General features: G+C 40.2%; 1 protein-coding gene across 1 annotated transcript in view; it reads left to right on the top strand.

Moving 5' to 3' along the window:
- FLT4 (fms related receptor tyrosine kinase 4) overlaps positions 1 to 9,439 on the top strand; it is a 147,021-nt gene extending 137,582 nt beyond the window's left edge. The window contains 4 exon segments of the mRNA XM_070739087.1: positions 477 to 616; positions 2,052 to 2,172; positions 4,129 to 4,214; positions 6,431 to 9,439. Of these exon segments, the coding sequence (XP_070595188.1) occupies positions 477 to 616; positions 2,052 to 2,172; positions 4,129 to 4,214; positions 6,431 to 6,650 (567 nt within the window). The 3' untranslated portion in view covers positions 6,651 to 9,439.
- The last annotated feature ends 15,854 nt before the right edge of the window (positions 9,440 to 25,293 follow it).

Below are 25,293 nucleotides of genomic sequence, written 5' to 3' on the forward strand. Positions count from 1 at the left end.
TAAGTTAAAAAACCATATTGGCCCTCGTGAATATATTCTTTAAAAAATATTTTAAATCTGTCAGCTAAAATAATTATCGACTAATTTTAATTGTTCCATCAGCAATTAATACAAGGTTGCAATGGAATGCCTTAGTTTCAAATGTTACAAAAATTAGAAATTGATATACTGTATATGTTTTGCTTATTTATTCTAGGCCACTCCTAGAAATGAAATTCCAAGGAACTGATAATTATGCAAATAGTTTAATTTTAAAGGCTAATGTGTTAGATCATGTTTATAAGATAAATTATTGTTTATTACTTTCCTCAGTATATGTCCACACAATCATAGGCAACTCTTTAGAAGTTCTTCAACTATGTCTTATTAAAGATACAAAGAAGATACCAAAATTGTATTTATATCTTTTATTGTGCTTCCTGCTGGTAAAATCTTTTATCATCATTGCTCATAAACATTTATCTGGATTCAATTAGGAGGGGAAAGATTATATCCCGTTAAATGACTCTCAGAGTTCTGAAGATGATGGCTTCTCCCAGGTAGCTTCTTCCATCCAGCAGAATTCTGATGAAGAAGAATTTGACATGAAAATACACTGTCATAATGTAGCAGCAAGGTAAGCTAGCACTGGTTTTTGAAAAATGTGATAGGAAGTCAGAAATAGCCAAAAGTCAGCCAATATTTTAAAAAAGATTTTAGAAGGATTGCATGTCTTTCTCATACTGATAAAAATTTCCTCAATATTACCAGTCACATCTAAAATCATTCCAATTCTGTTTATTTAAAATACATCCCACAATTATTTGGGTTAGTCTTATTTGTAGAATGTATATTTTCATAATAAATCAATAGTTATCATGTCCTACTTCCTGTAGGACAATGAATATTTTCCGTGAAATTAGTAAAGATGGCTATCTCAAGCACTAAGAAGGAAATTTCCAATTGAAATTACAAAGTGACAAGAACATAAAAAAGATATTCACTATTTGCAATCAAAGGATTAGATGTTTCTAATGCCAAGAGATTAATTTTCTATGTTGTTTGTTAGAAGATTAGGAAGGTTGACCTGAGGTATGCTGAAAAGATGTATAAAAATGTCCTAATATAAGAGAAAATGAATCAAGACGGGTAAAATAATCCTTTGCACGCCAAAAGTATCACATAAAATCCTTAGCATCTCTATCTAGTATTAGGTTTCAATTGATTGAAATGTCTTTTATCTATACAAATGGAATGGAATAGAATAGAATTTTATTGGCCAAGTATAATTGGACACAGAAGGAATTTGTCTTGGTGCATATGCTCTCAGTGTAAATAAAATAAAAGATAAATTCATTAAGAATCATAAAGTACCACACTTAATGATACTCTGGGTACAAATAAGCAATCAAATCATATTAGGAACCAATCAATATAAATTGTAAAGCAACAAAGTTACAGTCATATTATTATTATTATTTATTAGATTTGTATGCCGCCCCTCTCTGAGGACTCGGAGCAGCTAGAGTCATTTGTGGGAGGAGATGGGTGATGGGAACAATGAAAAGATTAATAGTAGTGCAGATTTAGTAACTACAGATAGATAATTCAATTTTAAATGGACAAATAGTATGAATTGGAATACCAAGGCGGATTCTTATATTCTAAAATGAAAAGCAGCCTCGGAAGCTGCAATTGAAATGCAAGAATAGCAGTGGAAGGAGGAAGATTTTAAAACTTCTCTACCATTCATTTTGGTGCTCAAAATTTTTTGCTCTTTTCCTGATAGGCTGGGAAGTTTAAACACGGATTCTTTCATGTTGATATTCCTTTCTTGATCCCAAGCACATTAAGAATGTATACTTGATAAAAGAGGGACTGTTGTAAACATAATTATATGATGTACAGGTAGACCTTAACTATGCAATCTGGAGAAAGAAGTCCTTCAGCCCTAGCTGATAATTTGCTGCAGAGTTAGTATTTGTAATTAACCCAGTTTGATTAAAAGAAACAACATAAAATGAAGGCTAACAGAATTGAACTCTGTATCTTTTCTGATTTTCCTCTCCTAGATATTATAACTGTGTATCTTTCCCTGGCTGTTTGACTGGTGGGAATCAAATACGATGTCCATCCAGATTAAAGACTTTTGAAGAATTTCCTATGACACAAACTATGTATAAAGCACATCCGGTGAGTAGACGGTTTTAAAAGTAACAAAAGGAAATGCAAAAGCCATTAATTTGTACTTTTTTTCTGCAAAAGTAAAGATGTCTTCAATCTGAGTGGCTCCTTTTGAATACATATAAATATTCAACAATACAAAACGGAAGCCTGGATGGCTTTATACTCAGCTACTTATGGAGCCATTTCTTTCCCATCTGATCCAATAGAAGAAGCATGGAGTGTCATTTGGCAGGACTTAAGAGGATGTATTTTTCTGCAATGGCATCTGCCCTGTAGTACCTCATTATACCTGAGATTAGGTTACCCCACAAATACCATGCTGGATTTTCACAAAAACTGAATCGCGATAATCCTGTCTCCTGGATTTGTTGACAGTTATTTTATGGAGCTCAGTCGCTGTGTTTTGCCCAGAGTCATGTTATATGAGATGGGCAGCTATATAAATCAAATAAATAAATTAGCTTGCTCTTGCATTCTTCCTGGCCTTGATGACATTCCAATTTTCCAATTTAGTCCTGGGATATCCTAGTGGATTCCCATTCTAATACAACCAAGATCAGAATCTGATTAGCTTTCTCAAAATCAGTCAAGATCAGTTAGGTGCTGCCATCTGCTGTGATATTTGTACAGTAATCTAAAGATTTATTCAAATGATATACTGTATATGCACGTTTCATTTTCTGCCACAATGAAACACTCACATAAATTGCAACTAGCTTGTGTGACTAGCCAACAGCTTTCTAACTAAAGAAGAAATGCATTAATTAGATCTATTACATTCAATTAGACACAATTGCACTGTTTGGATTTTTAAAAAGTTTAATTTTGGTGTGAGAGAGCAAAATATAGTATGATTTCAGTGCTGATAAAGTAAAAACCTCAGGACCCACATCTTCCAATACTCTTTTCTGGTTTGTGAATAGCATGTTGAATAGTTTGTGAATAGCATCCCAATAGACTCTTCCCTCGGCCGACAGCACAATTGAAAATGGGAATGGAAACATATGTATAACTCTTCTCAATTTATTTGTTTATTATTTGTATTCTGTATATATTATTTTTTTACAAACAATTCAGGATGTAAACATATCTGGCATTTCTTTCTCCTCCTATTTTTTCCCCAACAACAACAACACTGTGTGGTAAATTTGGCTGAACCCAAATCACCCAGCAAGTTTTCTTTTTTAAAAAAAATTAAAAATTTTAAAAAAGTTTTATTAGAAAAAAGTAAATTTATATACAAATATAAGTAACACACAAAAATATACACACAACTTTAAAAACAAGAGAGATAACCTTGTTCTCTTTCCTTACGTGTTTTCACTTATATATTTCTAAATTGTTTGCAGATTTTCATATCGGTATCATACATGCTTAAACAATTTAACTCTATTTCTTATAATAGTAATAAAATAACTGAAAGTTGTAATAAAGACTCAATTGTTAGTAGCAAATAAAAATCATTCTAAATCAAATCAATGTATCTTACCTAATCTTAAAATGTCTAACAAAATGTTCTTGCCTATCTGTATTCTAGCATCTCTGAAAAAGCTTTTCATCTTCGTTCTCATAAGATCTCCTCAATGTGATGTATTTAAGTTAATTATTTTCTTTTTTTGTTCTTTTTTTGCAACCAATTGTACCATTTATCCCAAATTTTGTAGAAGACTGAGTCTTCTTTCTCTTTTATACGCATAGTTAATCTATTTATTTCTGCTAATTGCATTATTTTGTTTTTAATATGTACAGTGGGCATGGAGTCTTTTTTTCCAATTTTGGGCATAGTAGATTCTTACAGCAATGATTTTACCAGTATGTAATAGATCCCTAATATGATTTTTTTTTTAAATGAGAACTGCATTAGCACATGTACAAAAGTGCAAAAAGAAACAGGTAATTGCATACTGCAGGTGGTTTTGTGCATTCCCTCCTCCATTTACCAATTGCTTCTACTTCTTTCAGGATAATCAAACAGACAGTGGGATGGTTTTGGCATCAGAGGAGTTTGAGAGGATAGAAAACAGACACAGAAAAGAAGGTGCATTCAGGTACTTCATTATCATGCTCTCTTGTCAGTAATCCAAAATGCGCAATGGCGCTTTTTGCCAGAGGATTAGGAGACCCAAAATACACATTCTCCTGAAAACTGGTGTTTGTGGGTAGCATCGCTAAAGGCACCTGTAAGCAAAATTGTGATGTAATGGTGCTTGATAAAAGCTACAGTATTTGAATTCTGCAAAGGAAATGAAGACATAGGGAATACTGCTTAAAGGCAACCCAGATGGTGTTGCCATTCCTAGAGAAATGGGATGTGTTTTCAGCGCTCAGCATAAAACTGCAGGAATAAGGGTGAACTTTACTTGGGTAATAGCATGTCTGTAATAATCCAATTAGATAATGGATGTGACTTACTGCACTGAAATCCTTGGGTGTAAGAGCACAAGGTAGAGATTTCTCAAGGTGGTTCCCATCCTGTGAAGCAATCTCTCAGATCCTGAACTGCTTGTAATCTGCCAAGGCAGATTATTTTTTACATGGCCCTTGAAAACTAAAATTGTTTTGATGAGATTTATAAATTTATATTAGGATTTTGTTCCTAGTTGTGATTTGTTTTACAATACACATATAGTATATTTGTGTGTATGGAGAAATGATTTATATATGCATATATATACAGTGTTCCCTCGATTTACGCGGGTTCGAACTTTGCAAAAAGTCTATACCACGGTTTTTCAAAAATATTAATTAAAAAATACTTCGTGGTTTTTTTACCCTATATCACCTTTTTCCCCGCCTGATGACGTCATATGTCATCGCCAAACTTTTGTCCGCCTTTAATAAATATTTTTTAAATAAACTTTAATAAATAAACGGTGAGTACGTAATAATCTAAATGGTTGCTAAGGGAATGGGAAATTGCAATTTAGGGGTTTAAAGTGTTAAGGGAAGGCTTGTAATACTGTTCATAGCCAAAAATAGTGTATTTACTTCCGCATCTCTACTTCGCGGAAATTCGACTTTCGCGGGCGGTCTCAGAACGCATCCCCCGCGAAAATTGAGGGAACACTGTATACACACAGAGAGACATATTATCTACATACAGTAGATTGAATTTTTGGATTCAATATTTTCAGTAAAAATAACTGAATTAGTACTCTTTTGAAATAAATTTTAAATTGCAATTTTAATTTGACCAAGTCAATAATAGCAATACCACAATATATTTGCAGGATAAGTGCTCTCCTTTCTCAGCAATATAGAAAAAGTTCCTCCTTGTAAAAAGATTAAACCTTTTTATTGCATCTGCTGTCAGGCTCCTTCTGCATCAGTACAGAAAACTTCTCCAGGGGAAGGAAATCAGGGCCTCCTCTGCAGCTGGATGCGCCAAGGGGAATCCTCCTTACGAGCAGCTCCCGGAGGCTCTACTCCGCACCCAGAAGCAAAGCGTCAGCTGCCAGGGCCTCCAGGTGGCAGGAACAAAGGGCCCGTGCCCCTGACTTTGCCAGTCCTGGCCAAGACAGTGGTGGCGGGGGCTTGGGGCATGGATGTAATGTTCCCGGCGCTTCTGCTCCTTGAAGGAAAGCCGCTGCCACCACCGTCTCTGCCAGGACCGACTAACTCACGGGCATGGCCCCCTTGTTCCTGCCACCCACAGAGTCCCTTGGTGTGACGCTGATCATCCCGCAGGAGGGGGCTCAGCTCCATCAGTCCCCACTCCAATCTCCCACCTTCAGGGGCATCCCCAGGGCTGAGCCACCGGCTTCCTGCCAAGAGCTGCCAGGCGGCGTCTGCAACATTCAGTGTACAAGAAGCACCCAGTTTTTGATGCACTTTTTTGAAGTAAAAAAATGTGTCTTATACACCGAATAATATGGTATATAACTGGGTATCATCCACATATTGCTGATACCTCACCCCGAATCATTGGATGACTTCACCCATTGGTTTCATGTAGTTATTAAATAGGAGCAGGGAGAGGACCGAGCCCTGAGGCACCCCACTGACGATCTCTGTCCTCCTACTAACTGGAAAATATTCAAGTGTAGATTTGGCTTGTTATGGCATAGCTTTAGAAAGATCTTATTATTTTGTAACCCTGTTTTTTCTCTCCCTACCTAAATTTATACATCTTCCAGACTAACCCATTTGCAAAATGGTTTGTTCTCATTTTAATCTTTCTTTTGCTTAGAAGTTTTTTGAGGAAGATTTAAATTAGAATATGCCTTTGTTGGAACTGACTTCCTGGCTTTTTTTCCTCCAACAGTAGTAAAGGATCCAACCAAAATACAGACCCAACAGTGGATCAATCCAAAGCAAGGGGCAGAGGTCGGCCATTCTATCAATCAGAGCTCCGAGGTCAGACTTTTTATAATAGTGAATACGGGGAACTATCGGAACAGTCTGAGGAAGGCAGCTACACTCCACCAACTGAAGGCACCAGTCCCTCCCTCCTTCATGCTTCATTCTTTTCTGATCAATGTTAAAGGGGAAGACAGTCATGGAGACACCTTGCGGAGAGAGCCAACAACTTCTCTTTGTGCACCCTTCGAGTGAGGAATACATATTTTTGTCCTAGAAGAAAACCACAAGGGTGATTCCTGTGGAACAGATGGAGAACTCCTTGGTTAGGAAGATGGAACTGTGCCTTTCAAACGAAACACTACTCTTGCCTTGGACATGAATGAAAATTCTTGCTCCGATAATCTTTTAAGGAAGAGATCTCAGATGCAGTTCTGTTGGAATCTGTTTTGAGAGCTTCAGTATTCAGCCTCCATAACGAGCTTTATTTCAGGTCAGATAAAAATAGATGTGTCTTAGCTGAGCAATTTTCCTGATATGCAGTTTTGTTTGTTTCTGCTCTTGTTTTCCCTTTATTAGGAGGGATGGAATAAAAATAAATAAATTAATGTAGGCGATGGTGAAGCAGCAACATCCCGAAGGTTGGATAATCCTTCACTTGATGTAGACATCCCAATAAACAAGTTAAGGCATAACAATATTTAAGTCTTACATAGACTTATTTCATTTATATTAGACACCAAGGTAGTCTCCCAGCTGCAATATTTTCCATATTTTCATTGTTTTAGACACATGGAAACTGCTACAGCATGTCTTAGGAAATTCGGCAATTTAAGGGGATTTTATTTTTATTGATTAGTTTCACATACTGCAAGAAACTAGAGTTTGTTTAACCATTATTTATTGAATAAAATACAACTGTTTGAGTTTTACATAACAATCTAGGCCTGGTGTGAATAATACTACCTTCACCGAGAAGCAGAAATTGCATAACCAGTAAGAGATACGTCTAAAAATAGAGAATGCAATTTTAAAAACTCACAATCCATTTATATGTCCAAATTATGAATCTTTTAAAATATTCTGTACTAGATCTTTGTGATCTAAACAATCTGCCTTTTTGGGTTGGATACTTTTGCTTTCTTTAATTGCAATGTCTGTTAAGGGATCAGAAAATTAATATGATCTATGATCCTACCCAAAAGTTGGTATTGTCCTTGTAAAAGCTATATCTTACTTAAGAAAAAGAAATATAGTTTTTGGTTAAGATAATAGAGAAGAATGTGGCAATATTCAGCAGGAATCTGACAAAATTGTAATACTTTCCTTCTCTGTTACTTGTAGGTTTTTCCTTCCTGTTTCTATTCATTTATGTATGATTTCCAAAATAATATGTCCTATTCCTAAGAGAAAAATCCAAATTTTACACTCAGAATAAATATTTCAAACATTAATTTATCTAGATTTGTATAATTTGTATATTTATTCTGATACTATAATTTGGAAATTCCTGAGCATATGCAGGTGCTCGCCTGCTATCAAAGAGACAAACTTTAGCGTTGCTGAATTTCCTATTTCTGTTTGAAAGCTGTTGCTTGGACACCTTTGTTTTCACATTTCTTGAACAGATTTTATATTCACATTTGTAGGAACAATGCAGATACAGTGGTACCTCTACTTAAGAACCCCTCTACTTAGGAACTTTTCTAGATAAGAACCGGGTATTTCTACTTAAGAACCCGAGCACGGAAAAATTTCCCAAGAAATTTGAGAGCGGCACCAAGGCCCGGCCAGTTTCCTGCCATTCCACCTTTAATCCCGGCCATCTCGGGCTTTTCTGTGCTGCCAGAGGAACCTTTAGCCGTCCCGAGTTTGCGGAGAGGGGCGGCATATAAATCCAATAAATCTAATCTAATCTAATCTTTCGGTGGTGCTTAAGGAGGCTTTGGCAGTCCAGAATGAACGGAGCATTTTCCTTTCTCTGGGCACTTGGAGAGGGAATAAACCTCTGCTAGCGCCCAGAGAAAAAAAATGTTCCCTTCGCTCTAGGCAGTGACTGACCTCCTCCTCTTCTTCCTCCTCCTCCTCCCACCCAAATTCTGAGCTTTTATTTCTTTCCTAATGGGTTTGCACGCATTATTTGCTTTTACATTGATTCCTATGGGAAAATTGCTTCTACTTACAAACTTTTCTACTTAAGAACCTGGTCACAGAACAAATTAAGTTCTTATGCAGAGGTACCACTGTATATCCAATCTGATATGCTTATTCATTATGCCTTAAATAATCTACCAGTCTTCCTATCCATGCTCCAGTTCTGAAGGATATTAATGTAAGAAAACATTACAAGAACATTAGTGAAAGCATTATAAAATGGGTTTTCATCAGCTTGTATTCTTCCTTTTTGAATCCTGGACAGTTCTTGCTGCCACTCATGTGTTTCAACATCAAATAATTTCTGCTTGCAGGCCAGGCTTCTGTTTAAAAAACCTGAATTTTACTTATTTTATTTTCTGTATTGGGCCTATTTTTTGTAGATAATAATATATGTGTGTGTGTGAATATATATATATATATCTGCTATATATATATATGTATCTTCCATAAGGCAGTTTTATGCTTTTACTTCTGTGTAACTGTTTTTCTCCGTCTTTTATACATCATTTTGTATTTTGTGCAAATGCACTCAATGATATATTGTTTATTACATTTCTTATGTATAGAAGAATATAATTGTGACCTTAATTATTTCCAGAAAATTCTGTGCAGAAATATTGATTTAAACAATACTTTCTGTCAAAAGTTTATAAAATTTAAAATGTCATATAAATGATACAGTGGGAAAGACTTAACTGAAGAATTGCAGAATTCCTTCCTGTTAGTTGAATTTCCACTGGATTAAAGCATCACAGAACAGATTCATTTCAAAAACTGCAACATCCACATGCAAATAAAGATTCCTATATTTCCAGTTCATCACTTGCATGCAAAAACACTCCGTTAATGTTATGACTCGAATCTGATCTCCTTTTTCAGTCAGTAGCGGGAAGCAGAAAGATGATATTGCAGCTACTTCATTAGCTGAATATGACGTTTCTTCAAAATGTACAAAAAAGGGGTATTTCAAAATTACTGAGCTAGATGTGTCTTTCAGCATTCATTCCCAGCTTATGTTATTGGCATCGTTTCACCTAATTTTAAGTAGTGGTTTTGGAATTAAGTCATTTGAAATTTTCAGCTACTCGGTGTAATTATTTGAACATTCCTAGAGGAAGAGGAGGAAAAAGGAGAAGTAGGAAGAGGAAGAAAAAGGAGGAGAGGAAGAAGAAGAAGAAGAAGAAGAAGAAGAAGAAGAAGAAGAAGAAGAAGAAGAAGAAGAAGAAGAAGAAGAAGAAGAAGATTTCACTAGGCTTGTATAGTGCCCTAATTATGTCTGACTTTAAATAGTTTGCAGACTTCCAGTAGAAAAGTCAAAAATGGGGGGGGGAAAGTCTCAATACAACAATATGGAATACTCAAATACTGAGAAACAACTAACTCATATCTACTTATTCTCCAGAGGGACAAAAAAACTATATCGTCCCTGATGCGGTTGATTAATCCAACTTTGCTTTATCCAGTTTGCGGTTCAAAATGCAGTCCAGTGCAGAATACATTGACTCCCAAGCAAGACTTCTAACTCAGAATAGTAACTCACTAAAACACAATTATAAAAATGAAAGTATGCAGACAGATTACCAAAAGTAAAATAGAATTCATATTTTCTTTACATTTATTATTTTTGTTACAGCTGTAATTCTGTTCAAATTTATTTTATGATTTATTTTATTATTTGGATTTTAGGCTGCCCTTCTCCAAGGAACTCAGGGCAACTTACAGCAAAAAAAAAAAATACAAATAGACAATAATAAAATCCAATCCTAAATGCTACATTTGGAAATCTAAACATTTAAAACTAATCTAAAAACTCAAACTTTTAAAACCATTCAACCAACATTCATCTCATCACAAGTGTACTATTCGGCTGGAGCAAGGTGTCAATGTTCAACGGCCCCAGGCCTGCTGGCAGAGATATGTCTTTAAAACCTTTCAAAAGGCCAGGAGGGTAGGGACAGTGTGAATCTCTGGGGGCAGTTGGTTCCAAAGGACCGGAACTGCTATAGAGAAGGCCCTTCCCCTAAGCCCTGCCAGGCGACATTGCTTGGCTGAGAGGACCTGGAGAAGACCGACTGGGATCTGATGGGCCACTGGGATACATGAGGCAGGAGACAAGTCCTGTAAGTAATCTGGTCCCAAGCCATGTAGAGTTTTATAGGTAATAACCAACACTTTAAATGGCATTCAGATACCAATTGGTAGCCAATGCAGCTCGCAGAGTGATGTTGATACATGGATATACTTTTGTTCCCCCCCCTGACTGCTCATGCGGCTGCATTTTGGACTAGCTGCAGTCTCCGAGCATTATTTAAAGGTAGCCCCATGTAGAGAGCACCGCAGTAATTGAGCCGCATGGTGATGAGGGCATGAGTGATTGTGAGAAGAGACCCCCAGTCCAGATAGGGCCGCAACTGGTGCACCAGGCAGACTGTGCAAACATCCCCCTCGCCACAGCTAAGAGATGATGTTCTAGCCTCAGCTGTGGGTCAAGGAGGACTCCCAGGTTGCGGACCCTCTCAGAGGGGGTAAAGAGTCTTTCCCCCCCCCTGTGTGATGGAAAGACAAATGAAATTGTCCCTGGGAGGCAAAACCCACAGCCACTCTGTCTTATTGGGGTTGAGCCAGTTGAAACCCATCCAGACCCGAACAGCCTTCAGGCACTGGCACATCATCTCCACTGCTTCACTGAATTGACACAGGGTAGAAATGTACAGTTGAGTATCGTCAGTGTACTGTTGGTAACTCACCCCATGTCGTCGTCGGATCTCACCCAGCAGTTTCATGTAGATATTAAACAGCAGGGGGAGAGGACCAACCCCTGAGGAACCCCACAAAGAAGGGGCCTAGGAGTCGACTTCTGACACACACACCCCGCCAACACCGACTGCAACCGACCAAAGGGTTAAGAGAACCACCGCAAAATGGTGCCTCCCACTCCCAACCCCTCCAGTTGGCACAAAAGGCTACCATGGTCGATCATATCGAAAGCCGCTGAGGTCAAGAAGCACCAGGATTGAGGAATGACCCCTATCCTGGGCCTGCCAGAGATCATCCATCAGTGCAACCAAAGTAGTCGATTCTGTAGCCAGGCCTGAAATTGAACTGTTGAGGGTCAAGATAATCAGCTTCATCCAAGGACCTTGGGAGCTGGAGCACCACCACCTTTTTGACAACCTTCCATCTGGACCTGACAGGACAATAATTATTTAAAATAGCCGGATACAGGAAAGGCTTCTTGAGGAGGGGACGTACTACCGCCTCCTTCAATGGGGATGGGAAGGACCCCTACATCAACAAAGCGTTGATAATTGCCTGTATCCAGCCTCATGTCACCTCCCTGCTGGTAGAAACCAGCCAGAAGGGACACGAGGCCAATAAGCAGGTGGAGAAGCTTACAGCTCCATGGCCTTGTCCACTTCTTTGGGTGTCACCAGTTCAAACTCTTCCCATACAGACAAGATGGATAAGCCAGCTACAGTTGTGATCCAGTTCCGCAGTCTCCATGTGGGGTAAATATGGTCCCTAATTAGCGTCCTAGAAATGGTCCTTCCAGTTGAGTTCAAAATAACCTCACAAGCAGAACCCCTATGACAATCTCGTTCGTTATTGTTCTAATTACTCCCATATAGGAAAGCTGGCATGGAAATGGCAAAGAAGAAACTAAAAAGGCAGGATCGTGGATTTTTTCTCAGGTTCAGGTCCTTACCAATGATCTTAAATGGGTAGTTGTCCAGTTGTTTCAATGTCCCACGACTCTTCCTGGCAACTTCTCCACCTCTCTACGCCATCTCCCTCTGGGCTGTTTTCCATACTTTTCCCAAACCTCAGCAGCTGGTGTATGGGTCACTCAGTTGCCTTTTCAGTGTTTGGCTGTTCACCCAAGGCTCCGTGCTTACCGCTGGAGTCAGCTCTCTCTCTAGTCCTCGACTGCCTTCCACGTCTGGTCATTGTTATCTCCATTCACGGCTTTGGAGTCTCTACCCTTCTCAACATTCGCCCATTTATACGTATTCTTCTCCCCGCCGACTGCTAACGCTCAGGTTCCATTTTCACCACCCTCTGCGTTCCACACTCTGGCGTCTGATCTTTTTGTCCCTCTCACTGGGCTCTAGACCTCCAGTAAAGACAGGCAGCTAGTGGCTGGCCTGGTGGCTCTCATGGGTAGGTAATGCTAGGCCAGCGATGGCCAACCTTTTTTTCCTCAAGTGCCGAAAGAGCGTGGGCGCCACTATCGCACATGCATGAGTGCTCACGCTCATAATTCAATACCTGGGGAGGGCGAAAACAGCTTCCCCCACCCCCCAGAGGCCCTTTGGAGGGTGGAAATGGCCTGTTTCCCAAGTTCTGGTGGGTCCAGTAGGCACCTGTTTGTCCCTCCCCAGGCTCCAAAAGCTTCCCTGGATTAAGCGGAGGGTAAAAACACCCACCCCCATTCCCCCGGAGGCTCTCTGGAAGCCAAAAATGCCCCCCCAGAGCCTCTGAAGCAAAAATCAGATGCCTAGCACAAACATGCACTTGGAGCTGAGCTAGGGCAATGCCTTGTGTGCCAGCATATATGGCTCCACGTACCACCTCCACTGTCTCAAAACCAGAACTTCTGCCTACAGTTCTCACAGTTCTACACGTGCTTACATGGTATACATATACATATGTCTTTTTTTTCTCTGTCTCTCTCTGTGCATGTGTGTCAGTTGTGGGTTGTTGCTACTGGTGGGCAGAGCTTTTCGCTGCCACTGCTACTGGTTCACAGAACCGGGCCAAACCAGGAGCAACCCACTGCTGGTGGGTGTGTTCTTAAAAGAATGCTTTTAAAGTACATATTATCTTCCAGATGCACATTTTTTCCAGGGTTTCATATATTTTGAAACCATGACCTTATTGGTTGGCTGAGTCATTTTGCAGAAGTATCATATCTTTTAGAGGCAGGAGATGGCATAGGATAATTGGTTTGTAACTTGCCTCTTATTTGATATGCAGCTGTGCTGATGTTAGTTCTCAGAAACAGCCCGTTTCTCCTATGAAGGACATAGGAGAAGCTTCATGCTTTTAATTTATTGATACTGAGTCACTAAAAGTTGCTGTGCATTTATATATTCTGCATTTTCTTTGAACAGATTCATATCATTTTGAGATAGAAAATAGCATAGTCAAATACAGTACTTAAAATTTTAGTCTGTATAGACTCTAGAGCTAAACTGTTACCAAAAAAAATGCTGAATTATGTAAAATTCTTCTGACAAAAAAAATATCCAAATAGTCAACAAATAAAGTATTTATTTATTTTATAGAAAGATAAACAAAAGGAGATGGTATGTGAAACCAAACAACACTAATGAACTCTCCAACCTCACATGACAAAAAATCCTTTAAAAAATTCTATATCAATTTAGCTTTCTAAAATATTTTTTTTAATATTCCCTGATTAGGATAATACTTTTTATTCAACTGAGATGATCATTGACCTGAAAAAAATATGAACAGGCAAAAATCAAAAATTATTGTTGCTGCCTCCAAATTCATCTTGGAGTAAATAATGAATTTATTTATAAAGTATTATTCAGATTTCCTGAACAAACAGCTGAGAAATAATATTTGTAATTGTCTATTTTCTTTCTATTTTTTTTAATAATTCAGGTTTTTGTTGTGTTTTGAAACCAGTCTAGACGATTTCAGCCATAGCCTGTTTTAAACATGTATTCATTTGCTCGCTGCATTGCTAGCTGGATACAGTAAGTGTAATTAAAAGCTGGCTTTGCGTTTTAATAAACCATAAATTAGTTTGACTGCTTTGGATTTAAACCACGGTTTGAAAACTGACTTAACCCAGTGTGGGAAGCTGACCGAAGAGTAGTAATTTTATGTATTATTTATTTAAATTATTTCTATTATTTAACAATAGTGACTCTAGACATGCACAAAGATTTAAAACCACAAGATATAAATTGTAGTGTCTAATGTTTTTTTAAAATCAAAAAAGATAAATCACTAGTAAAAAGCCAGGTTTTAAAGCCTTACAAAACTATCTGGCTATCTGGATCTTTATGAAGATACAGTTCCACAGGACATAACAGATGATTTAGGGTAGTTTAATGGAAGGGATCCAAAACTCCTTGTTAGACTTGATGAATTGGGCAGAGACAATGGAGGACAGATGGTTCTGCCAATAAGTTGATCCGATATAAATCTGGAGTGCGCGCCAGAACCCGGAAGAACTGGCGATATTGCACATGCTTACAGAGAGGGTTCTGTGTGCCACCTCTGGCACGTGTGCCATAGGTTCACCATCACAAATATAGGTGATAACCAGCAACTTCTGGTTCCGGTTTGGCAGTGTAGGAGGGAGAAAAAGATCACCCGCAACTGGTAACAACGGTTTTTACTAAAGTGGGACTATTTTAAACAAGGTTTTCATCCAGTACTTGCATACCAGTGTCCCTGTTAGAATTCTCTTCCTACTGGTACCTAATTTTATTCAAAAGTGCAAGGGAATCCCGACATTGCCACCTCTCTTCGCAGATTCAGCGAGTCCCGAGTATAGAATATGGTAGCTATGGGGGAAGGTGTTACCAAGAGAATTCTAAATGCAAAATATTAAATTTTTGAACAACGTTAGCACCAGGCATTAGGCACAAGAAATCCTATCTGACCTTGGAGTTGTCTGTGGGAGAGGTTGACTCCAGGAATAGTCGTAGCCCCAGTCTTGTTGTGGCGAATCCGAGGATGTTGCGGTGACCCGCGTAACAGCTGCTGCATGTGAGTAAAGCATCAGGCAACGGTTGGTGAGAGAGACCGACACCGAGGAGGTTGAGCACAGTGACTGGGAGCAAGGAAAAAAGTGGAAAGAGAGCATGGCGACTGGAGCAAGATGGGCTGAAACAGACAGATTCCGAGTCCTGGCTGATAAGAGCAGCCACGCCACGGGAAAGGTTGGAGGATTTGCTGATTAGAAAGCTTGCCAGGAAACTCTGAAGAAAGGATCCATGTTGAGAGCGGCTTCCTTGGTTGGAAAAAGAGGTGCTGGCCAGCATTGAGGAATGCAATGACCAAGTGGGGAGCGAGTTAGAGGCGAGCTGGAGGCGCTGGGAAGCACAGAGCGGAAGACGCTGGCTGGTGGTGTTTTTATGGTCTTTGGGTTTTTAGATTATTAACTATTGATTGGATTCAGGATGTTATATACAGTGTTCCCTCGATTTTCGCGGGGGATGCGTTCCGAGACCGCCCGTGAAAGTCGAATTTCCGCAAAGTAGAGATGCGGAACTAAATACACCATTTTTGGCTATGGACAGTATCATAAGCCATCCCTTAACACTTTAAACCCCTAAATTACCATTTCCATTCCCTTAGCAACCATTTACTCACCATTATTACTGGTACTCAACATTGAATAAGACACTTTGTAATCCTGATATTTATAAACATAATTATTTATTAACAATTTAAAAAAATGTTATTTATTTGCAAAAAATATTAGTTTGGTGATGACATATGAAGTCATTGGGCAGGAAAAGCCGTGGTATAGAAAAAAACCTGTATTTTTTAATTAATATTTTTTGAAAAACCGTGGTATAGGCTATTCGCAAAGTTCGAACCCATGAAAACTGAGGGAACACTGTATTGTTATTTTTATATGTTGTAAGTCACCCCGAGTCCTCAGAGAGTGGCAGTATAAAAGTCCAATTAATAAATAATAAATAAATAAATAAACTTTAATCACACCCAGGAGCCTGCTGTGATCCACTGCAGCTCACAGAAATTGCCCTTGCTCTTGCCTTCTGGACTACAGTAGCTGCAGATTCCAGATTCTCTTCAGGGACAGACCTATGTAGAGTCCACCGAAGTGACTCACATGGGAGGTGATGAAGGACTGAGACACTGTAAGCAAAGCCTTTTAATCCAAAACAGACATAATTAGTACAGGTGGTCCTTGACTTGCGACCACAATTGAGCCCAAAATATTTGTTGTTAAGTGAGAAATCTGTTAAGTGAATTATGCTCCATTTTACAACCTTCCTTGCCACAGTTAAGTGGATCACAGCAGTGGATAAGTTAATTACCTGGTTATTAAAGCAAATCTGGCCTTCCCATTGACTTCCGTAGCCTTAGTGTTGTTCAGCAGGAATAGTGAGTCCAGCAGGATTCCCAAATTATGCACCAATTCCAAATGGAGAAGTACAGCTCAGGCAGAGAAAAAGAAGGAAAATTTCTGGAGCCTTAAAACCCACACAGACACATTCTGTTTTTTGAAGCATATTTATAGCCAGTTAGTTGTTTCAAATATAAAGCTGCAGGCTTGTGGGTCCCAGGCATTAAGACACAATAAGCTACATATTTGTAAGTAAGCTTCACTGGGTGATATGGCTTCACTATGAATTACCGTAGATTGTCCACCAGTGATAAACCACCTGGTTATGCATAATTCATAATTAGACAAGGATTGAAACTCATTTTTAAAAATATTTCTGCATTTAGGCAAGTACAGCCAAATTTAGTGCCCTAGTTGGTTCAATCACCTAAGCCTGATGTGATTGTGAGCCATAGCTTATGTCCATTCAGCCATAGTTGTATTGAGCAAATCGTGGTGAAAACCAAATATCCCAACAGTGCAGTATCAGCAGTTTTGATGCATTCATGTTTCGTAAACGAAAACAATGCTAAAGATGAGGCACAGAGAATGTGTCACAAAAAATAACTTAAAGGCAAATTCTTGGATAGCACATTTTAAACATATACCATATAAAATCAGGACAAGCAGCAGAGAAGCAGCAGTTTCAACAAGGATTCACAGAAGAAACTGGATCCAAGAAAATGGTATGTACTGTATCTTCCTTATTTGGAATAGAGAGTAACAGTACGGGAGAATATTTGTAGCTCAGGATTGAAATGAGGGGTCTTTGGTGCTCTCTGAGCTTTCTTTTCTCTCTTTTTCTCTTCCAGATGTTTTGTTACCCAAACTAGGTAACATTATCAATGCTAGTAAGGAGTTCTGTTTGCTGTCATTTTATATTCTGGTGCCTTGCCTCCCTGTGCGGATGGGGGCTGTCTTAGGGAATCTTTGATTGGGCTATTTACTTATGGTTCTTTAGCAGTTTCTTGATTGGGGTATTGCTTACTTGGCATGAGGTTGACCTTGGACTTAATCTATGCTGATCAAAGTGATGATTGATTGATTGATTGATTTAATTTGTATGCCGCCCCTCTCCGTAGACTCGATTACTGGTGGAAAGATACTTGAGTCTTTTTTTCTTTTGGGATGGTTGTCTCTTTTGCATAGTTTAGAGGTGTTGTTAGAAACATAGAAACATAGAAGATTGACAGCAGAAAAAGACCTCATGGTCCATCTAGTCTGCCCTTATACTATTTCCTGTATTTTATATTAGGATGAATATAAAACATCCCAGGCATGTTTAAATTCAGTTACTGTGGATTTACCGACCACGTCTGCTGGAAGTTTGTTCCAAGCATCTACTACTCTTTCAGTAAAATAATATTTTCTCATGTTGCTTTTGATCTTTCCCCCAACTAACCTCAGATTGTGCCCTCTTGTCCTTGTGTTCACTTTCCTATTAAAAACACTTCTCTCCTGAACCTTATTTAACCCTTTGACATATTGAAATGTTTCAATCACATCCCCCCTTTCCCTTCTGTCCTCCAGACTATACAGATTGAGTTCATGAAGTCTTTCCTGATAAGTTTTATGCTTAAGACCTTCCACCATTCTTGTAGCCCGTCTTTGGACCTGTTCAATTTTATCAATAACTTTTTGTAGCTGAGGTCTGCAGAACTGAGCACAGTATTCCAAATGTGGTCTCACCAGCGCTCTATACTGCGGGATTACAATCCAATAAATAAATAAATAAATTACAATCTCGCTGTATAGAGTGCTGGTGAGACCACACTTGGAATACTGTGTTCAGTTCTGGAGACCTCACCTACAAAAAGATATACATTGTTAATGTATATGTGCCTATTTATGGCTAATTTGTCAGAGTGACAAGCTTCTAGAAATTCCCTGGCATTTTTGGATTTGGCCTGGTCTAGGATTGTCACATTTTCCCAATAAAGAGTAAATGAAGAGTAAGAATATTGAGCTTGTTCTTTGAGCTTGTGGGTTGGTTTCTGAAAGTTTCATTAGCAGGCTAGGTAACATCTTCAGCGAAGTTTAGGGGATGTCAGTGTCAGTATTCTGTTTATAAGGGCTTCAGGTGTGGGTGTTTCACGTGTTATGATGGGTCCGTTGTGAGTAACCAGTGGGCCTTGTGATGGGTCTTGTGATAAGGAGATTACCTCAGGTCAGGGTCATTGGGAGGTGAACTGCTGGTGGGAGGGATTGCGTGGCTTGATTGAGAATCGGTGCGCTCTCTATTTGGCTACGCAGTTGGTTTGGATTCTGAAAGGTTTGTAGGCTGGTTGTAGGTCAATGTGTCTGTTGATGGAATTGCTTGTGGAGTGTCACACTGCAACACCAGAACAAGGGGGCACAATCTGAGGTTAGTTGGGGGAAAAGATTAGAAGTAACGTGAGAAAATACTGAAAGAGTAGTAGATGCTTGGAACAAACGTCCAGCAGACGTGTTTGGTAAATCCACAGGAACTGAATTTAAACATGCCTGGGATAAACATATATCCACCCTAAGATAAAATACAGGAAATAGTATAAGGGCAGACTAGATGGACCATGAGGTCTTTTTCTGCCGTCAACCTTCTATGTTTCTATGTAACACTAAGAAAACTGGAAGAGAAACGACTGCTTGACATCTTTCTCTGTAACGGCTATCCAAAAACCTTCATATTTTGACACACACACAGAGCACTAAAATCACAACACACTACCCAGCCAACCACCACACAGACACAGACACAAAAGGAGTGTTGGAAATGACAGCCAGAATCCTCCAACCCCTAGGAAGAACAATAGCCCACGAACCCTCCTAAACTCTGAAGATGATACCTAGCCTGGTAACTAACTGTTGAAAAACTAACCCACAAGCTCAGAAAACTTCACCCCCATATTGCACCTGAACTACAGATATTCACTGCTATTGAAAAGTAAGAATACTTTCTGAATGTTTCACAGAACAAAATACAGTAATACCTCATCTTACGAACTTAATTGGTTCCAGGACGAGGTTCGTAAGGTGAAAAGTTCGTAAGGTGAAACAATGTTTCCCATAGGAATCAATGGAAAAGCCAATAATGCGTGCAAGCCGATTAGGAAAATCCAAAACATTAAGGCTTTAAAAAAAAAAGCTGCCAGCAGACGAAGCTGGGGGGAGTGACAGCAAGAGGTGGCAGTCCCAACGAAGCAAGGCGAAAAGAGCCTCTCTTGAGCTCCATGGGTCTTTCTCTCCTGTTTTTGCCCACCCCGTTCTGCTAATTTTCCCCACACCTTTCTCCTCTCTTGAGCTCCATGGGTCCCTCCCGTTTTTGCCCACCCTGTCCTGCTCATTCTCCCCACACCTTTCTCCTCTCTTGATCTCCATGGGTCCCTCCCGTTTTTGCCCACCCTGTCCTGCACCTTTCTCCTCTCTTGATCTCCATGGGTCCCTCCCATTTTTGCCCACCCTGTCCTGCTCATTCTCCCCACACCTTTCTCCTCTCTTGATCTCCATGGGTCCCTCCCGTTTTTGCCCACCCTGTCCTGCTCATTTTACCGACACCTTTCTCCTTTCTTGAGCTCCATGGGTCCCTCCCGTTTTTGCTCACCCTGTCCTGCACCTTTCTCCTCTCTTGAGCTCCATGGGTCCCTCCCGTTTTTGCCCACCCTATCCTGCTCATTTTACCCACACCTTTCTCCTCTCTTGAGCTCCATGGGTCCCTCCCGTTTTTGCCCACCCTATCCTGCTCATTCTCCCCACACCTTTCTCCTCTCTTGATCTCCATGGGTCCCTCCCGTTTTTGCCCACCCTGTCCTGCACCTTTCTCCTCTCTTGAGCTCCATGGGTCCCTCCCGTTTTTGCCCACCCTATCCTGCTCATTTTACCCACACCTTTCTCCTCTCTTGAGCTCCATGGGTCCCTCCCGTTTTTGCCCACCCTATCCTGCTCATTCTCCCCACACCTTTCTCCTCTCTTGATCTCCATGGGTCCCTCCCGTTTTTGCCCACCCTGTCCTGCACCTTTCTCCTCTCTTGAGCTCCATGGGTCCCTCCCGTTTTTGCCCATCCTGTCCTGCTCATTTTACCCACACCTTTCTCCTCTCTTGAGCTCCATGGGTCCCTCCCGTTTTTGCCCACCCTGTCCTGCACCTTTCTCCTCTCATGAGCTCCATGGGTCCCTCCCGTTTTTGCCCATCCTGTCCTGCTCATTTTACCCACACCTTTCTCCTCTCTTGAGCTCCATGGGTCCCTCCCGTTTTTGCCCACCCTGTCCTGCTCATTTTACCCACACCTTTCTCCTTTCTTGAGCTCCATGAGTCTCTCCCGTTTTTTCGATCCTGGGATTCCACTCCTGGGATTTCACTACAGCATCACATTTTTGCGGAAGTCAGGAGGTGGGGTTTCCCATGGAGGGGAGCCTCAGGGGATCGCGGGATCGCAAAAACTGGGGCTTGGCTTGCAACGAAAGTCTGGAGACGGGGCATCCCAGTGGCGGCGGCTGGTTCATAAGGTGAAAAAAGTTCGTAAGAAGAGGCAAAAAATTTCCGAACCCTGGGTTCGTATCTCAAAAAGTTCGTATGACGAGGGGTTCGTATCATGAGGTACCACTGTATATACCTTCTAATTGATAATATGTTAGTCTGCACATTTTCCATAATGAAAACTGTGTACATGCAGAAGTAGGCGTGCTTCAGGTACCTTTGATTAAATTGTTTAATCGTTATCAGGACTTAGGAAACGTGCTTCTTTGTTGTGGTGCCTGCATCTGGAACAGCATTTCCCCTGGGAGACTTAGACAGCTCCTATCCTGATGACATTCAGAAAATGACTGAAAACTTGGCGGTCTCCCAAGCCTTGGGGCAGAGTGGCGGTTCAGCTCCTGTAGGATTTTTTTTTATTGTTTGAAATTATGTGCCTTCTGTATCCTTATAATTTCTCTGCTTTTTTAACTTTTCCCTCTTTTTAAGTGTAAGTCAGGGTCATTTTGGAGTTGAGTGCCTCTAAGCTGTATAAATCAATCGATCCCAGCACCAATAATTCATAAGACTTGCAGCATAGATTTCCTTTTTCCTTCAGAGTAGAGGCAACACGATCTGAATTTGGAGACATTAACATTCATTTTTGTTAGGATTAATTCATTCTCTGGCTGACCTGGAGCTGAAAAGGACTTTTTCAGGTGCTCGGTGATTGCTCTGGGTTTCCAGAGATGCTTGGTGAATTTCCAAAAAATTTGGTAGGCAAATGCATAATGAGTCTTTGTGCACTTGCTGGAACGAGAAGGTAGCAACAGCCTTGGACAGGAATGTACCTTAATAGCTTCTTCTAGTTCACTGATTCAAAGGAGCTCCTTGATTTGCTGATAGCTTCTGGAAGATGTTGCCACGGAATACCTACAGTGACAATGGCAGAAGACAATGAATGAAATTTGTGAAACACAAAAGAGCTCAGATTCAAGCTGCTCTGTGGAGGTAAGAGCAGTGAAATGTCGATATTTCTCTACTCTTTTTACATTTTCAGATGCTATTTAGCAGCTCTCTTTCAAGTAACCTTGAAATCTTGGTGAAAGGATGCATCAGGGTATCTTTGGAATGGTTGTAAAGAATTTAACAGGGCATCCAATGGATATTGCTTAGGTCCATTCAAGGTTAGACACGAATTGTGTAGCTCAAACTGAAGCGAAGAAAGACTCATCCTGCGAGATTATCTAGGATGGTTTGAATCTGTTAGTCCTGAAGACATCAACTCCATCCAGTGATGCACTAAGTAGCGGTAGGAGGGCAGTCTGCTCCAGGTACAAGCAGTTAGTAGTGGGTATGGACTTGAGTAGTTACTGCCTCTGTGCCAATCAGCTGATGGGTGGTTGGCATCAATGCAGCAGCGACAGAGGAAAATAATTGTTCTGTCAAGCCAGCTTTGACTACTGGCACCTGTCCCCTGCAGTTTTCTTGGCAGCATTTTTCAAAGGTAGCTTGCCAGTTCCTCTTTCCTAAGGTTGAGATAAGAGACTGGCTTTGCGTCTCAGGCAGAACTATAACTCACCATCTCCTCGTTTCAAGCCTAGTGCCTTAACTAGTATATCTCTTACAAAGAAATAACCTGCTCCAGGTATCATATATTCTAGGTATAATCCTACCTCCCGAACATTTTATTTTTTTGATTGGTGGTGAAAGAAACATGGCTTATAGCTGTGACAAGTGGCATCACTGACCCTCAAAGAGGCAGTTGTGTGCCATTTATTTGTTTATTTGTTTGTTTGTTTATTAGATTTGTATGCCGCCCCTCTCCGAAGACTTGGGGCGGCTAACAACAATATAAAAAACAATGTAAACAAATCTAATACTGTATTAAAAATAATCTAAAAAACCCCAATTTAAAGAACCACTCATACATACAAGCATACCATGTATAAATTCTATAAGCCTTGGGGGAAGGGAAATTTCAATTCCCCCATGCCTGACGACAGAGGTGGGTTTTAAGGAGCTTGCGAAAGGCAAGGAGGGTGGGGGCAACTCTGATATCTGGGGGGAGCTGGTTCCAGAGGGTCGGGGCCGCCACAGAGAAGGCTGTTCTCCTGGGTCCCGCCAAACGACATTGCTTAGTTGACGGGACCCGGAGAAGGCCAACTCTGTGGAACCTAACCAGTCGCTGGGATTCGTGCATCACTCAACATAGAAATCATCAACTAGCCACCAACCATTCTTTCATAGCTTTCATAACAGCTGAGAAAGAATGTGGAAGAGATTACCCAGACTTTTCTGAGAGAAGTTTCAGGCTATAGTATCAAGATCATACTGAACCCTCATGGACCAGGATAGAAGGAGTGCAATCCTCTTCCTTCTCCTTGGGCCAATCATCTGCCTTTGATTCTATCAGTTACGGTGTCCTTCTCTACGGTCACTGGAATTTTAAAGTGAGAAACACTATTTAGAATGGTCCTGCTAATTCCTGTCAGAATAGTTCTAGTAGGGTATGACCAATCCTGGATCAGGAGGCCTGCTTGCACAACCATTCATGCCATGGCCATGACTGAATTAAAAGAAAGTACTGAAGATGGGACAACTCTTGAAAACTACCTGGAAGCTACAACTGCTCCAGAATGTAGCGTCAGGTCACTTTCCTTAGAATAGAATGGAATGGAATGGAATGGAATAGAATAGAATTTTATTGGCCAAGTGTGATTGGATACACAAGGAATTTGTCTTGGTATATGCTGGATATAGCGTTACCTAAATAATACTCCTTGTTCATAGTGACCCCTACCCATCCCAAGACAGACATATTCTCACCTTCCTGGTCTTCCAAAAAAACCCACCCCAAAACTCCTTGAGGACTAGGTTTCAGTGAGTATTAAGTTTTGATAATAGTGTTGCTTTGCCTGCTCCAACACAGTAGTGGGGTTCTGTGTTCAATTGCAGGGGATGTTTGAAGACTCAGTGAAAAGTCTCCTGGCTGCTCTCTGAGCCCCATTCCTAACCAATATTTGGCTCTGCACTTCCTCTACAGTCTAAAACTCACCCTGCCCTTCTGAACTCCCATCTGGAGAGTGGCCTGGGGATGGTTTCATGACAAAAGATAACACTCTTTTCTATTTGTGAAGTTGAATTGAGAAATAACATGAGATACCCAGTAGGTTTTATAACTGAGGTTTTAAACATGGGCGCCCCCATCTCATGATAGCTTTTTTTTGTTTTTGTTTTTCTATGCGAGCATTTATCTTTGTAATTTACCAAAATGACCTTCCTGTTAATGACTACTTCACCTTCAACTGCAGCAACACACAAGCACGTAACAGATTCAAACTAAATGTAAACCGCTCTAAACTCTAAATACGACTTCAGCAATAGAGTGATCAGTGCCTGGAATGTAGTACCTGACTCTGTAGTTTCTTCCCCAAACCCCCAAAACTTTAACTTTAGATTGTCTACAGTTGACCTCTCCATGTTCCTAAGGGGTCTGTAAGGGGCGTGCATAAGTGCACAAGTGTGTCCACTGTCCCTGTCCTACTCTCCTATTGTTCTCTTTTATCATTACTTTTTACTTATGTTATGTTATATATGTTATGTTATATAGTAGTTTATACAAACTACTACCTATATATTTTGACAAATAAATAAATAAAATAAATAAATAAATAAATAAATAATCAAAGTTAATCAAAAGGAACTGCTTTGCTTTATAAAAATGCAGCTTGACATTCTGTAACTGCTCATCAGAACTTGCTAAAGGATGGCTTGGCTCACTAATCTGAAGTTTTGATTCTTTTGGAAGGAAGTATCATAATTATGATAGTCATTATGCATATGCATACACTTTCATCCACATCTAGGGCATCTTGCAAATTTTTATATGGCAAAAATTAATAAAATAATAAAAGGGCAGCGCCGGACTTACCCGGCAGGCAGGCTTTGCTGGAGGGACCAGGAGACACGGTCCCTCATGGCGGCCGCCATTTTGGATCCCGGGCGAAGTCTCGCGATGCGAGACTTCGCTCGGGAGATCAGGGCCTGATTGGCCAGGCTCCTGATTGGTCCGGGCGGGGCCTGCTTGCCCTATATAAGGGCGAGCAGGCCCGGGGCT

This window comes from Erythrolamprus reginae, chromosome 2 (assembly GCF_031021105.1).
Source record: "Erythrolamprus reginae isolate rEryReg1 chromosome 2, rEryReg1.hap1, whole genome shotgun sequence".
NCBI lineage: Eukaryota > Metazoa > Chordata > Lepidosauria > Squamata > Dipsadidae > Erythrolamprus > Erythrolamprus reginae.